This window comes from Prunus avium, chromosome 8, assembly GCF_965620075.1.
Source record: "Prunus avium chromosome 8, drPruAviu1.hap1.1, whole genome shotgun sequence".
NCBI lineage: Eukaryota > Viridiplantae > Streptophyta > Magnoliopsida > Rosales > Rosaceae > Prunus > Prunus avium.
The window spans coordinates 8,760,025-8,776,635 of NC_142291.1; the positions used below are offsets into that span (position 1 = coordinate 8,760,025).

At 36.8% G+C, this 16,611-nt stretch overlaps 2 protein-coding genes and 1 long non-coding RNA gene across 3 annotated transcripts; all 3 read left to right on the plus strand.

Annotated features, from left to right (window-relative positions):
• Nucleotides 1-1,516: 1,516 nt before the first annotated feature.
• On the plus strand, nucleotides 1,517-6,132 carry LOC110772510 (S-adenosyl-L-methionine-dependent methyltransferases superfamily protein). The gene is made up of 6 exons (XM_021976946.2): nucleotides 1,517-1,810; nucleotides 2,268-2,331; nucleotides 2,757-2,949; nucleotides 3,068-3,141; nucleotides 3,545-3,700; nucleotides 5,627-6,132. Exons 1-6 carry the CDS (start codon nucleotides 1,576-1,578, stop codon nucleotides 5,751-5,753), a joined length of 849 nt encoding a protein of 282 aa, XP_021832638.1. The 5' UTR covers nucleotides 1,517-1,575; the 3' UTR covers nucleotides 5,754-6,132.
• A 2,464-nt stretch (nucleotides 6,133-8,596) lies between these two features.
• Nucleotides 8,597-10,438, plus strand: LOC148291291 (protein FAR1-RELATED SEQUENCE 5-like). Its single transcript, XM_088245755.1, has 3 exons — nucleotides 8,597-9,167; nucleotides 9,309-10,224; nucleotides 10,333-10,438. The coding sequence occupies exons 1-3, from the start codon at nucleotides 8,597-8,599 to the stop codon at nucleotides 10,436-10,438; spliced, it is 1,593 nt and encodes a 530-aa protein (XP_088101881.1).
• Nucleotides 10,439-10,841: 403 nt separating this feature from the next.
• LOC148291292 (uncharacterized) lies at nucleotides 10,842-11,548 on the plus strand. Its single transcript, XR_015826022.1, has 2 exons — nucleotides 10,842-10,970; nucleotides 11,237-11,548. It is a non-coding gene; the product is annotated as an uncharacterized LOC148291292 (long non-coding RNA).
• Nucleotides 11,549-16,611: the final 5,063 nt, after the last annotated feature.

A 16,611-nucleotide genomic window follows, 5' to 3' on the forward strand; every position in this document is an offset into this window, starting at 1 on the left:
GAGGAAATTTAAATAAAAACTAACAGTAGGTAGGGGTGGGCAAGGTTCAATTTTGACAGAAGTCATAAAGAAAATTGAACCAAACGAAACCAATTTAATACGGTTTGTGCCCAAGTCTAATTCTCTTTCCTTTTGCATTTTTTCAATATTGTTAGCTCAATTACAACTACCAAATTCACAACTTGCTCCATACTTAAATAATTTTCTAGAGTACGAAACCATCCTAAAGCTCAACATGCCATAAAACTTCAAACTTCAAATTTCAATTACTAATATAGCTCAATTCAAATATTTATATATAGTTATTACCTAATTAGAGTATTGCACATGTAAAATATAATATATATAATAAATATACACGTAAACAGTTTGGTTTGGTTTAAGTCGGTTTATATAAACTCAAAATCCAACTAAATCAAACCATATACGGTTCGGTTCAGTTTTTAAACATTTGATTTTTTACTAGTCAAAATCAAATAAAACTTGCAATCACAGTTTAATTTGGCCGGTTTCATCGATTTGGCCAGATTGATGCCCAACCCTAATAGTAGGTGCTACATTGACCATTTAATATAGTTGGCGGACAAAATTGGCTAAAAAAAATAAGGTTTTTTTTTAATCACAAATGGTCCTTGACGTTTATGAAATTATCACAAATGGTCCTTGACGTTTATGAAATTATCACAAATGGTCCTTGAGGTTTTTTTGTGACACTAATAGTCCTTAACGTTTGAACTTTTTATCACAAATGGTCCCTGCTGTCAGAAATTCTGTTAAGTGTCTGATGTGGAAGATAAGTGGAGCCACATGTCCAATTACATCGTGACATGTGGATTAAATAAATAAAGAAATATTTTTTATAATAAAAATTCATGTTTTTGTGCAACTTCCCATCCCCTCTCTATACTCAGTCTCTCTCTCCCGATGTCCTCTCTCTCTTTCCCTTTGCCCTCGCTCTCTGCTCTCTACCCCTCTGCTACATATAGTCCGAAAGTTAATTAGCCTTCTCTTATTTTTATGGAAAAATTATATCAAAAGTTTGTTTGATCCAAATGATTAAGCCATTCAGTGCAAGAATTGAAACAGAGGCAACAAATGACTATTTAGGTTTTATTAGGTTTGTAAAGGCAACAAAGAATCTTCAATCGGGTTGTAGAGGCAACAAAAAAACAGAGAGAGAGAGAGAGAGAGAGAGAAAGAGAGAGAGAGAGAGGGGCTAAATGGTTTTTTAATGGATTTTCATAAATAAAAAATATTTCTTTATTATTTAATCCACATGTCACAATGTGATTGGACATGTGGGTTCCACTTATCTTTTACATTAGACACTTAATAGAATTTATGACAGTAGGGACTATTTGTGATAAAAAGTCCAAACGTTAAGGATTATTAGCGTCACAAAAAAACCTTAAGGACCATTCGTGATAATTTCGTAAACGTCAAGGACCATTTGTGATAAAAAGCCAAAAAATAATTTTGAGATTAAATTTGTTGGATTAGCGTAATAGTTCAGGGGTATTGCTGAAAATCCCTTTTAGTTGGGGATGGCCTAAGAGAGCCCGAAAGAGATAAGAGATGTTGGCACTGCCGCTGAGATTAGGCGCGCATTGGCCTGCGATACAAAAACCTCTAATATCTTCAACACGGTGGTTCGTTTTCCCCTATCCGCGAAACGTTTCGCTGAATGGCAATAGCCCCAGAGACCACTTTGACCGAAACGTTTCGAGGACCCCTGCGAATTCAACATCTCTCACTGGCAAGACCAATGATTTCGTTTCCGTTTCTCTCCCCAAAGACTCTCCTCTGTTTGGTACTCTTAACCCCCTTTTTCTTTGTCATCACAAGTACGCAGATATGATGCTGCCTTTATCTAAAATATGGCTATGAACTGTTTGGCTGCTAAGAAATTTGATGAAAGAAAAAAAGAAGACTTATGAATGGCATTTTGTTTATTTAACTCCCGAATAGTACAAATGCTCAATTTTATAGTCAAAGTTTCTATCTTTTTTTGTTTCTTCTTAATTTTTCTTTGGGCAGGAGGAGGGAGGGTATGTGTGGTTTGAATTGTTCATTTTCCCAGTACCAAACAGAGTAGTGGTTTGTGAGTTGTGGTTCTGGAATATGATTATATGAGGAATTGTGTATCGTATAAAGTTAAATGTGTTTGATTTTGGAGTGAAGTCGAATTTGAATTAAAGAGAAAATGTGAGTTGAATTGTTAAAATCTTTTAAATCAAGCACTTATTAGAATTTGAACCACAATTCAGGATTGGAGGATTTACTGGTGAGCTTTATCTTGGGCAAGAAGAGGGCCACAGAAGTTTCTCACTTGTAAGAAGTTGATGACTAATTTCCCAAAATATGTGTGTATTTTGTATTGGAGGATTTACTATATCTACATTTGAGCCTACCTTAACCCACTTCTGATTTTTAACTTTATCAAGCATCTCTGGCTTTTTTGGTGTGCATTATCCTCTTTGACATATGCTGTTTATGCTTAGCTTGGCTGTTGAAAGCCTTTTCGTATAGGCTTCAATTAGCTATGCTTATAAATGCACTTGACTAGGGTTGACATTAGTCTATCTGCAGTTCTGCCCTAGCAGTTGTTTTAACATACATCAAGTTTTGAAAAATTTGAGTGCTTGAAATTATATTTTTACATTTCTCAACACTCTCAGCCAATAGATTGATTTCATATTTTTATATTTCTTTCGTAAGAATATTGTTTAATTAATACCTTCTAGTTTTCTTAACAGGGTTTGGAAAAGTGTTGTCCGAAAAGGAGATACAGTCATTGATGCCACTTGTGGCAATGGTCATGATACCTTAGCAATGCTCAAGATGGTTGCTGATGAATCGTGTAAGGGTTCTGTTTACGGGCTGGATGTTCAGGAAGCTGCTTTACAGAAAACTTCTTCTTTGCTGGAAGAGTCGGTCAGTCCAAGTGAGGTACCCTTCTGTGCATTGGATGTCTGGACTGGACTGAACATAGTATCAATCTCGTGATGTGTTTTCTTTTTAAGGTTGTGGATGTATGCTAATTCTCCTTAGTTTCAATTATATGCAGAAAGAACCTATTAAGCTCTTCTCCAAATGCCACAGTAAAATGGATGAAGTTCTTCCAAAAGATACATCTGTTAGGTGCTCACTATGATGTTCCTATCTTATGGTTCTGTGTTTAAAATCTTAATGCAATTGGCATTTGATTTATGAGAAACGTGCTCAGAGCTAAAATAAGAAAGAAACTCTAGGCTGTTAAATTTCTTCTAATGGCCAAGATTAATGCAAATGCTTTTTGTACTTCTGTTTTATGTTCGATTTGTATAATCATAAACTTATCGGTATTCATATTGTTTGCTTCCTCTTTATTGAAGTCGGAATGTGTTCTGTATATTAACCAGGAAAGTTATTGAATATTCGACTAATGTTTATTATACTTAATATCATGTTCATATTGTATGGAAATATTATCGAACGTGTTACTGCATTATTTTTCTTAGTAGAAAACTTGCTTCCTGAAAGGTTTGATTTCGTGGGTGATTAGGCTTGTTGCTTTCAATCTTGGCTATCTTCCTGGGGGTGACAAAACAATTATCACACAGTCAGAAACAACACTGAAGGCATTGGAAGTTGCAAAAAGTATCATGGTGCCCGGAGGTCTTATCAGTTTAGTGGTTTATGTGGGGCATCCTGGTGGATGGTAACAGTTCTGTTCTCAAATTTTATTTTTATTCACTCTGTATGCTAGTTTGTGCTCCCTGGTTTTTATTACGTTCATTATGCAGGTTGAGAAAAACCTATAACAATGGCTTGAGTAATTTTCGTTTAAGATACTAGAATAAATAAACAGATAAAGTTGGATAGTTAGGCCAATATAAGCTCAATTAAGTTCCTCCCAAACTACGCCTGAAATATTTTGCTTGTTATTATTAACAAAGGAATAGTTCTTTTGTAGCTAAAAACAATGAGTATGTTATATATCATGGGAAAATTGTTTTGCCCTATTGAATTTGAGTGTTTAGTGGGAGCATGACTTCTAAGGAACTTCTTGTGCAATGAAAGCAACAGTTGGAAGCTTGGCTTTTCAATCAACCCCCTTTTATTTTATTTTATAAAGTCTGGTAGATGAAGCCATCATTTATGCTTCCCCTTCAGTTTGGTTTGGAATTGGATTAAGATATACGTGGTTAGTTTTAGGTACTAGAGGAGTGAGATAGGCTGTTTGGGTTTTACGTTCTGGTCTTGCTCTGAGAGGAGAGAGGGGGAAGGGGAGAGGGAGAGTGAGATTGGAAGTCTTCTGTGACTAGTAAATTGGAAGTCTCGGACTCTTGTTAAGTTTGTGTATGTTCAGAATGAAGAATGATCTGTTTTTAGGCTCAAAACAAATAACGTGGATTGAATTCTAGGACACCGATGCTACTGTAGATCATAATAGAAGCTTTCTGCTCATGTTCCAGTCAGGGAAACAGAAAGTGCAGTATCCAAGATTGTGCTTGATTCGTGAAATTTTTATTAATATTGATTTATGAGATTGGTGATTGAGTTGGAGATTTCCAAATTGGACAATTCTTATTGCTTTGCTGATATGGATCCAATATGCTTTGTGTTGGCAAAAAGGGTCCAACATATTGTACATTATTTGTTCTTTTAGACTTGATACGTATAAGTTTAGTTTTGTCATATGCTCCTGACTTGCTTGTTCTAACTGTGGGCACACATGTCTAATCTGCATGGTTGTTGAATTGATTAACTTAAGCATTTGGCAGCCTGAATAGTCGAATATATCTCCTTGGTTATGTTTCTCTTGTAGACCTAATGTGAGGTAAGGAGGTCCAGTACTACCATGTCTCAGTTATCAGGAAGTGGGAATACAATATCTACCGTCAACAGGTTGTGATGGGTTTTGGGGCATAAAAATGTGCAGAGAAATTAATTTCTTTTTATGGAAAGCTATATAAGGTCATAAATCACAATTTATGTAACTTTCAGGGATGGTCCAGGAACAGAGAGGATAATTTGGTTATAGGAAAAGTATGCATAGGTGGTAGAGATGAATGCATAGTGATTCTATAAAATTTGCATGGTTGGTAAAATAATTTAGAGTGCTGGTGTGGATTTGGATGGATCCCTGATCAAATTATAATATTTATTTTTGGATTGGAAATGATGGGGTTGTTACTGACTATAATTCAAAAATCTGTTGACCTAAAATTGAGTAAGGTGTGTGAGTTTTTGAGGTACTGGAAGTTGAAAGGGTTTCATTACTTAAAATAAGCTTTCATTCGTTAGATGTGCTTGCAGACAGTGAAGTGGAGAGTCTAAAACACACTATTTGCATTCCTCTTGTACACTTCTATTCTATTGTAAGTTGGGATTGATTTGATTGTTCTTGAACGAATATATGTATATATAGTTGGCTGATGATCAAACTATGCAAATGGTGTGCGTGGGTTTAAACTGATGCGAGGGTGTGAATTGTTTTGTGCAAAGATTGCTTCCTTGTGCTTCTTTTATTTATTTGCAAATTCCATGTACATACTCTATTCCATAGTTCATGTTGCTTCATTTGAGTTGTTAGAGCTTCCACGCTTATGCTTTAGATTTGTCATCTCTTTTTACTGTTCAGGGAAGAACTGAAGACCATCCGAGACTTCATCTCCAAATTATCAGTTGAGAAATGGATCTGCTATGAGTTTCAGACAGTAGACCGATCATGGTCTCCTATACTTATTTTCTTGTTCAAGAACTGTTGAATTGTTGAGTTGCTCCATTCTTTGTCCACCTCTTTTCAAAGAACGAGATACTATGGGAAGAAACCAAGCTCTCTTTCAAGCAAGAGAATTAAGGAAGTTATTGTAGCACAGTGTTTAGAATTTTATTCCTGAGGACAAGGATGTTCTGCAGAGGAGAGGAATGTTAAAAATCTAGGAGCATATTTCAGATAGCAATATTCAATTCGGAATTAGTTGGTTTGCAAAGTTAGCTCATTCAATTAGATGGTACATTCATTAATACATGTAACTGTGTAACTAGGTTATCAAGTCAATTAGTGCTTCTTTTTTGAGTTAATTACGACTTGTACCTCCAGTTTTGGGTAAAATTTCAATTCAATCCTTTCTTGATCTTATGAAATTCATCTTCCCAATATTGGAATATGTCCTGAACTCTGATCTCCTTCGCTTTCATTAAATAACTCTAATCACAAGTATGACCTAATCTAAACTTCACACAGAAGGTACTATCCGGTTATCCAAATAGCTTCTAAAAAGTTATGACAGAGACTGTTTCCACGCAGATGTGAGTTAAAGCCATCATGCCAAGGCACTGTCTCTGCACCCTTACACTCAAGTTCGAACCCATGTCTGCAGATTAAAGTAGTTTAGACTACCCCTTTATCAAAGAACTGGTGTTTCCACACGGATTGTCCCTAATTACTTAACATGTCATTTTCTCCTCCTGTGACTGCGTGACCCATCAGAATACACGACGAGCATCAAAAGGAATAAGACAAGCCATGAGGTAATCACGCCACAACCTTTTTTTTTTTCCCCAGAAAGACGACTGAACAAAAAAAAAAAAAACCACAATGAATTATGGCCATCGTCACCATTTTGATACTCATATATATCATAAAGCATAAAAATTTAAACTATGCAATGTCCGATGTGGGAGCAAATTTCCTCCCACGAGAATATTCGCCCAAGATTCCTTCGTCTTCTCCGCTTCCCTTTCTCCATGGAAAACAAATCGGAGTAAAAGGACCACACCCAGGGGTGTTGGCCAAAGGCCCTCCGGTGCTTAAGTTAAGTTTGGTGTTTCAAGGAAAACCGGGTGGCCGGAGTCGTGTGTGGTAACTGGAGCCTTGTGTGAGAGAGAGAAAGAACATGAAGGGAGAAGGGTTTATGAGAAATAATTTAGGCGGAGTTTCAGTAGGAATTCAGACGTACCTCAATCCTCGTGTGTAGCCCATATTTATAGAGGGTCTCAGAGGCTTTAATTTGGCGAGGTTGGTGGGGTTGGTGTGGTTGGTGTATTTAGGGGTTAGGGATTTAATCAAATCCCTAATTAAGACAAAAATCAAAGACATCTAATTTAAATCAAATAACCTCTTAATTAATTCAGATAATTCCCAATTAGGCTAGGTAACTCCCAATTAAGTCAAATAATTCCCAAATTGATTGGCCTAATTATTTGACCTAGAATGAGATATTTTGCTTCCACATCCGACATACCACCATGGCACCAAGTAGAATGAAAGTTGACATCAACAGCATTTTAAACTGCATACTGTGGAATAGGTACATGGAAGACTAGTGGCCTCCCCCTTCCCCCTGCTTGACAACCCAGGTTCGAAACCCCAACCGGTTTCTTTCTTCCCAATATAACCAAAAAAAGAAGAAGAAGAAAGCCGGGCCTGCTCCGACCTGTTGATGAAATGCCTTCACTTGGGGGAGCTTCTATAGTGAGGGGAAAGTTATAAGGGGTTTTTTTGAGGGGTATGTTAGAGCCATTGGATTTCATCCAACGGTGAGTTTTTAAAAGAGGGTGCATGTAGAACCGGGTTGAAATCTGACCCGTTGGAAACCCAACTTCAGTTGAAGATATTTCCCTCTCTGAAAAATTCAAGAACACAATCCTCTGTTTTTGAATGTAACGCAAACCCAGAATTAGAAAGATCCAAAGCTCCCAAACCCTATAGTCGCTCCATTGTCATCAGCTCCTTGGGAGGCCTGCGATCTATGGCATCCTCGGTATGACGATTAATGGCTCTTATCTAGCTATTGCCCTGTTTTGATTCTATGGCTGAAGTGAAAACCCCTTCTCTTTTTCGTTCAGCACACGAGATTCCAGATGAAAGCAAAGTAGCATATCTGGTTCTGTAGCTAGACGCCGCAGCAGCATTTGTTCCTCGATTGTGGTAGAGATGGAGTCTCCACTACCAAAGAGTCTTCTCTAATGTCCACCACATTCTCTTAAGCTGATTGACTTCGGAGCTCCCGCTTGAGTTTGAGAGGTAAGTTTACTGTTGCTGGATTGATTTTATTGGGTTTGGTTTGTTTTTTGTGAGGGTGAGAAATTCGTCATTTGTGGCATCAATAATGCGTAATTTCTGTGGTCAATAATGTGTTATTCTGCCGTCAATAATGCGTCAGTTTTCTGTCAATAATGCGTCATTTCCTTATGAATATTCAATATATTTAGTTGATTGTTTTTGGTGGGGGTGGGAAATTATAAAATGTAGGTAAAAGATCCTAAACTTAGGCTTAATGACATTAGGAGTAAGCATTTGGAGAGGATATTGGGAGAAGTTCTGTAATTGCTGGTTTGAATTACATTTGTGTTCTTAGTTGAACATGTTGGTTCTAATGTTATTTTTTCCAGATTATTGCACAAGAGATGACGTAACTATTATTAAATTTTGTGTAATAATGGCTCTTACAAACAAGCTAGGCTATGCGTCTTTTTTGTGTCAATTTGGGCAATGTTTTGTGTAAGTGGAATGCATTGATATGTTGTAATGCAGTAATGATTGATTAATGAATTAATATTTGCTATGCAGTGATATAGAAGTAGTTCAAAAATATATGTGGGTAAAATGTCTGGGGGCTCAGAGAGTGATGATTGTGTAACAGCTAATGGGATGGTTTACATTCCTGAAGTAAGAAATGAGGAAACACCAGCGGTTGGGATGAAGTTCGACTCGCTTGACCTCGCTTATAATTTCTATAACAGATATGCATTCTTGGCTGGCTTTGGTATTCGACTTCATTCCAGCTTTCGGGGGACATATAAGAAAGAGATTCTGAGGAAAGAATTTGTTTGTTGCAAACAAGGTGCATACAGGAAAGATGAAACTCGGGAGAGAAAAAGACAGCGGGGAATAAGTAGATGCAATTGCAAAGCTAAGATTGTGGTTGTGAAGACAAATGGGAGCAAGAAGTATGCCATCTCTCTTTTTGCAGAGGGACACAATCATAAGATGACAGCCTCAGAAAGAGTGCATTTATTGAGATCACACCGTCGTATTTCGGATTCTACAAAAGTACTTACAAAACAGTTGGGTTCGGTTAATATCCCCATTCATCAGAAGGTAAGTATTTTCGAGGTGCAATCCGGAGGAATGGATAAAATCGGTTTTATCAAAAAGGATATTTACAATCTTGAATGTAGTGTGAATGGGAAGCTGAGGAACCACGATGTTGAACTAGTGACCGAGTATTTTATGGCTGAACAGAAAAAAAATGAGGCTTTTTATTTCAAGATTGAGGGAGATGGCGAAGACAGGTTTAGTCGATGTTTTTGGGCAGATGCAACTTCTGGACGGGCATACCGGTTGTATGGAGATGTTGTTGTATTCGATACCACATTCAACACGAATCGATACGACTTGACATTTGCACCAATATTGGGAGTTAATAACCATGGTCAGACAATTGTCTTAGCATGCACATTTTTGAGCAAGGAAACGACTGAGTCGTTTATTTGGATGTTTGAGGAGTTTAAGAAAGCCATGCAAGGTGGCGAACCTAAAACGATCATTACAGATCAAGATGCGGCCATCACCAGAGCGATTTCAATAGCCTTCCCGACTACATTTCATCGGCTTTGCATATGGCACATCACATCAAAGTTCCATGTTAAGTTACCACATTCTGCTTATAAGGAGTATTGGCGTGAATTTCAGAAAGCCATATGGGATACTGACAATAAGGATGAGTTTGATGCAAAGTGGAATATTGTGGTTACAAAGGCTGGTTTGACTGACCATCAATGGCTAAGTTCAATGTTTGATTTAAGGGAATCTTGGGTTCCAGCCTACGCACGAGACTTTTTTGCCGCTGGAATGTCAAGCAGCCAAAGAGCGGAAGGTTCTCATGCTTTCTTCAAGCAATACATATCAAGGAGAAATTCGTTGATGGATTTCATAATACGATTTGAGAGGGCACTTTCCCATCAACGTCAAAAAGAGTTAGCTGCTGATCACGTAGATGCATTTGAAGTGGCTCAATGTATTCTACCAATGCCAATGAACAAACAAATGGCTACCTTGTACACAAGGGCAATGTTTCAAAAGTTTGAGAAAGAACTAATACAAAGTACAGCATGTTTCCTAGAGCTCAAAACAGAGGATGCTTCAAAAGTTGTCTTTAATGTGAGCGAAAGGAAAAATTGGCAAACAAGAGTGGCAGAAGTCGTATATGTCAAAGATTCTGACCACGCATCGTGTAGCTGCAAAAAATTTGAATTTGTTGGGATTATTTGCAAGCACATCCTAGCATTGTTCAGAAGGGACCAGATTGAATATATGCCCGATAAATATATTTTGAAAAGGTGGAAGAAAACTGCGAAAGCTGGATTGGTGTCAGATGCAAATGGCAACGAAATTAAAGACTCTGCAGATCCTGGTCTTTTAATAAAGCGGAGTACAATGTCCTGACTTGCTTCAGATGTAGTTGAGGATGCATTAATGTGTGAAGAAGGATGTGAGCTAGTGTCAGAGACTCTAAAAAGTTTGCGGGTGAAGTTGAAGTTGTTGAAGGATGGACCAAGTAATAACGAAGTTGGAGGGTCTAGCTCTCAAACACAATATATGAAAGACCCTAAGAGAGTAAGGTGCAAAGGAAGGTGGAAACAAGTAACGGGAGCAAAGGAAAAGCCAATGAAGCGAGGGATTCGACACTGTCGGGAGTGTGGAGACATTGGTCATGATAGAAGACAATGCCCAAGAAATTTGAACACACCGTAAGATGTTAAAACTATTTATAATAACACCTAAAATTTGAATAGTTAAATTTTTTATGTGCTTGTGTTTGGTGTTTATGCAGGACATCACCGTCAAACAATGAGGAATAAACTCCAATAGATCTCAGTGACCCATTATTCGACGAATTTTACAGGATGCACGGACCTACCGAATGATTTATGTTTGTATTATACAAAGGCCGGTTGTTATGAAGGCTAATGATCAGGTTAAGTTTTCTATATGCAGTTTTATTTTATTTGTTTGTTCATGTCCACTGCTAATTAAAATGGAAATTTGGTTGGTTTACTTCTTGCATGAAATTTGGACACATGTTAATTTTACATGTCTTCTCCCTATTTGGAAATTTTCATAGACATTTGATAAAGTATCAAATTTTGAGTTTTGTGAAGAAGCAATGACTTTTACCATGTACAATGGGTAGTTTATGCTGAATTATGAACGAGTGACACAGATTCATTGATTATATCACAGGGTAATGTAGCATTTCCAGCAGGGAGCTGTTGTTTCCATCAGCAGTAATGATTTCCAGCACGAATCATTTCTAGCAACACTAATCATTTACAGCAGCAACCAATTTTTCCTAATGTTATGTTCTAGTGCTTGACTGGTTATTAAGATCTGACCTTGACTATGAAGCAATATTGGTGCACGATTTTGTAAACATTCGTACCTGAAGGATACTTGAAATTTGCACTATGTTGGAACACAATGATTAGAAATCAGCGTGTAAAATACAAACTACAATACAACATCTTCTATGCATGATAAGTACATTGCAGCTAATCACATTTCGAATGCTTGGAGAATATTAAAGTGTACACCAACATTTCAACTACTCATAATTTCGCACACACAAGAAAATTACATTGCAAAGCATTTTATGTGCTCCCTCTTAGCAATATCACGATCACCCCAACCAACTGAACAATGGTAGCCATATTCACTCGGTCGTATGGGTCAGCTTTTTCCGAGCAGCTTGCACGTGCTTATGGTCACTCGTGTCCCCACTCATATAGACGAAATAAATATTCAGCAATATTTGTAATATTTTGTTATATAAATAACCCATAAATCATTCACCAAAGAATGTATAGCACATTGGCATGTAAAGTGAATAAGGAGAGTGTTAGTTATGACTGACGTGTCAATTTTTTCAAAAAAGTACGCCATCTGTTTAATGTGAAGGGACATGATAATGCGACTTTACTGATTCCCAACGCGTGGTGATATTGACAACTTATTGAATAATATTTCAGTTTTTGCAAAATACAATTTTAGACACAAGGAATTGCAATACATAGTCCCAATAATTATATATGAAGCAAATGAAAGTAATACTTGTGTTATTATAAATTAGATAATGAACATTAAGGAAATATACTTCTAATTTGTCCCAGTTATATGTTGTTGTTTGTACTGTTTCATGTCACACTTTTTCTATCTTTCTTTATATTATATGTTTAGGGAATCCCTCAAAGCAACATATACTGTGAAAAATAAAATATTGTGTGAAGTTCTAATCACTCATATAGACTAGGACAAATATTCAGTACTATTTCAAAATTGCTTGACTGGTGTCAGGCCATCGAACGATGTGATTTGACATGATAGAGATATTTACTACGAACCCAAGACGGAGCCATATTGACAACTTATTGAATAGCGTTGACGTGTTCAAAGATCTAGATGCACGCACCCATGATGGCTTTAGAGCATTGTCCAATTATTATATATGTGGATTATTATAACAAAACAGATACGTTTACAGCCTTTTATATGAAAGGAAACTAATTATTGTATTATTAAAACTTAGATAATTAATATTAGGGAAATATACTTGTGATGTTGGTTGTTGCAAAATATATAGCTAGGGTTAAGAGGAAAGTGAGTTATCTAAAGGCATTCAAATTTTTTCTTTATGAAATTGATGATTTCTAGCTTCCCCTAGTTGTATAACGTCACAAGGAGGCCGGAGTAATTTTCGGGGCATTTTTCCAATTTTCCTACTATTTATTTAACTTTTTTCAAGATCTTTGCACTAAAAAAAGCCAAAATAATCGCAAGATGACACCTGGCGTGATCTGAGCGCATCACCTTTCACCACTTGCACAAGTGTACGTCAATACACATGGCCACATCCTTGGTTTTTACCCTAAATTCTTATTTTATTGTTGTTTCATAACTAAATACACAAAAATGATAAAATTGTTCCGAAAATTGATACGAACTCATTGACACTTCATCTTCCTTACTGAATTCCCCGTTTCATGGTTATTCATTTTAAAAGACAATTTCGAGCATTCACGGGAGATGCTTGTTGATGTAGGTTATCTAGGTTAAAGTTAACAACATATATAGCTAGGGTTAAGAGGAAAGTGAGTTATCTAAAGGCATTCAAATTTTTTCTTTATGAAATTGATGATTTCTAGCTTCCCCCAGTTGTATAACGTCACAAGGAGGCCGGAGTAATTTTCGGGGCATTTTTCCAATTTTCCTACAATTTATTTAACTTTTTTCAAGATTTTTGCACTAAAAAAAGCCAAAATAATCGCAAGATGACACCTGGCGCGATCTGAGCACATCACCTTTCACCACTTGCACAAGTGTACGTCAATACACATGGCCACATCCTTGGTTTTTACCCTAAATTCTTATTTTATTGTTTTTTCTTATGAAATTCATAACTAAATACACAAAAATGATAAAAATGTTCCGAAAATTGATACGAACTCATTGACACTTCATCTTCCTTACTAAATTCCCCATTTCATGGTTATTCATTTTAAAAGACAATTTCGAGCATTCACGGGAGATGCTTGTTGATGTAGGTTATCTAGGTTAAAGTTAACAACATATATAGCTAGGGTTAAGAGGAAAGTGAGTTATCTAAAGGCATTCAAATTTTTTCTTTATGAAATTGATGATTTCTAGCTTCCCCCAGTTGTATAACGTCACAAGGAGGCCGGAGTAATTTTCGGGGCATTTTTCCAATTTTCCTACAATTTATTTAACTTTTTTCAAGATTTTTGCACTAAAAAAAGCCAAAATAATCGCAAGATGACACCTGGCGCGATCTGAACGCATCACCTTTCACCACTTGCACAAGTGTACGTCAATACACATGGCCACATCCTTGGTTTTTACCCTAAATTCTTATTTTATTGTTTTTTCTTATGAAATTCATAACTAAATACACAAAAATGATAAAAATGTTCCGAAAATTGATACGAACTCATTGACACTTCATCTTCCTTACTGAATTCCCTGTTTCATGGTTACGCTATATTAGTATTTTATTATTATTTACCCTACATTATTATTATATTACTTTTTAGCCTGTACATTTGTTAATTATATTTACTCGAAATTATTATTTTTATTGTTATTTTGAGTGAGAATAGACCATTTCTGGTGTTAATCAGTTTCTCTCTTCTTCAATTTGTTAATTTTTTTTTCCTTTATTAGGGTGAAGGGATGTTTTGAAAAATAAAAAGAACAAATTACATTCCAAGTATTGTATAACATCATAAAAAAGTCCATGAATAACCCATTATTTGTATAACTTAATTTACTGCATCCAAACATTTCATTCATTCATACAAAATTGACGAATTACTGACGACTGACATAATGGTCCCATAAGATAGTTTTACATTGCAAAGCATATTATTTGGTCCCTGTTAGCAATACCACGATGACCCCAACCAACTGAACAACCGTAGCCGCAATTAGTCAGTCGTATTGGTCGGCTTCTTCCGAGCAGCTTTGACGTGCTTATGCTCACTCATGTCACCACCATCGTCTAGTATCTCTCTCACAGCATCAGGGGATACATAGTCCCAATTATAACTTGTATGAGTAGTTGCCGCAAATGCTCGGAAATTTTCGAATCCTTCGTTGAATGCCATCTCCAGTTCACTATGGTGCTCTTCGCATCGCATATGGTTCATCAAACAACCTTTAATTTCATCATTCATTACTGTATCCAACTCCTCTGCTTTCAACTTCCTTGTATGACTCAACTTCAAGTACTTGTTCTTTTGGGAGAACGCTTTGTTAACTCTAATGTTAAGATCAGCCAGAATGGCCTCGTCTTCAACACATTTCTCGTGCCACGAATTGATCAGTCTGGAATTATAATCTAGCTTGCTACTGACTGCATGTATTGCCTCTAATGGATCATCGGAGTCCCCCTCACTCCCAAATGATGTTGAAAATGGAAGGGGTTGGCGAGTACAACGTGGAAATGGAGCCTGCAACTCCAATTTTTCATATTCGACTGTGTTGTTGGTGCCTGAAGAGGATGACATGCTTGAATAATCCTATTTGTTTTTAGAGGATGAGGATTGCATATGCAATTTCGTTTGAGGAAGGGGACATAGCTTTATAGACCAACATACTAAAGCTTGCGTGTAGTCAACATATGTACTTTATTCCAATTTTTAAAAAGAGGTGTCAGGTTTTGCTTTTCAAGCATGTCAACCTCATTACACCACTGTCAGTGGTTGAAAGAAACTCAATGGAAGTGACATCTAGTTAGTGAACCCAACCACAGTGGTTAGGATTAAACTTAGATTGTATCAGACAAAAAATTAATTTATACATTGTCAACCAAATATTTTTTGGCGGGAACCTTTTTATTGGTATTACTATCACATCCTTCATAGAAACTCTCCCTCCACTCCTCCACCGAATCTCTCTCCATCGACTGAAACTCTCTCCCTCCATAGAATGGATTTACTAACCAAGTTTGATGTCAGCATAATAAACACCCCTCCAAACAAAGACCGCCTTCGACACGCAAGTGAGTCACCAGACAAGCAGTGTCACATTCCTAGACAGAATGACCATTTTGTTGGAAGTTTTGAGTCTGAAAGGGTTCTTGGATTCTGGAAGGAGAGGCATCTTCAACTTGGTGATGAAATCCAAAGGGCAAGGGCACGTTTGGAATTTGTTGAAGGCCAAATTGAAGATGACAAAAGGCAGGCCAATCTGGATATGGCGAAGTTGCAGCGCATGAAGCGTAGACACAAACGACTTCGGAGTGTAGCTGTTCAAAAATACAAGAACTCATCTAATGCAGTGGAGTCAAAGAAGCGTGTGATGCAAGCTGGATTCGACTACTTCCGGTCCTATGCAAAACTCGTCGTACCCGGGTTTGATTGGTCATCTATTACCTTTTCCGACGTTAACAAATATACTCACCAAGGGAAGTAACCATTTTGGTTATCGTGTTTGAGCAAAGGCAAATCAGTGGAATTGGAATTTTCGTTCAACTCTGCTTCAAACCTATTTTGATGCTTACTATTATGGAAGATTTCAACCTTCATATTTTGATGTCTTTAATGATGAGAACACGTGATGCAACGTGGCCATCTACTTCAGTCATATGTTGCTGCCATGTCCATTTTTGTGTGATCACGTATCAGATTTGGACATGGTTGCATCATATGCAATGTTGCCTTTATTTATTATATGTTAGGGCAAGGTTTATGGAAAAGCATTTGTGAGTGCGTTTGTGACAAGGTTATGTTATTGTTTTTTTGTACTGGTTCATCTCCTACTATTGTTTTCTTCCTTTATATTATATGTTTGTGGAATCCCTCAAAGTTAACATATACTGTGAAAAAAATGCAGAGTGAATATATAATCACTTATATAGACTAGGACAAATATTCACTAATATTTTTAAATTGCTTGAGTGGTGTGAGGTTTTTCAAAAAAGTATGGCATTATTTTATGTGATTGGACATGATGGATATTTTGTACTGATTCCCGATGGACTACTTATTGAATACCTGTGACGGTTCATAACTCTAGACGCAGTTGCATATGGACTACTTATT

Excerpts from the sequence above, each read along its gene's own strand:
- LOC110772510 (XM_021976946.2), top strand. The coding sequence starts at position 1,576 with ATGTTGGCACTGCCGCTGAGATTAGGCGCGCATTGGCCTGCGATACAA. Across the intron at positions 1,811-2,267 it reads CAAAGACTCTCCTCTGTTTG|GATTGGAGGATTTACTGGTG; the intron begins GTACTCTTAACC and ends ACCACAATTCAG. Across the intron at positions 3,701-5,626 it reads GTGGGGCATCCTGGTGGATG|GGAAGAACTGAAGACCATCC; the intron begins GTAACAGTTCTG and ends TTTACTGTTCAG.
- LOC148291291 (XM_088245755.1), top strand. The coding sequence starts at position 8,597 with ATGTCTGGGGGCTCAGAGAGTGATGATTGTGTAACAGCTAATGGGATG. Across the intron at positions 9,168-9,308 it reads GGATATTTACAATCTTGAAT|ATGCAACTTCTGGACGGGCA; the intron begins GTAGTGTGAATG and ends GTTTTTGGGCAG. Across the intron at positions 10,225-10,332 it reads AAAGATTCTGACCACGCATC|GTGGAAGAAAACTGCGAAAG; the intron begins GTGTAGCTGCAA and ends TATTTTGAAAAG.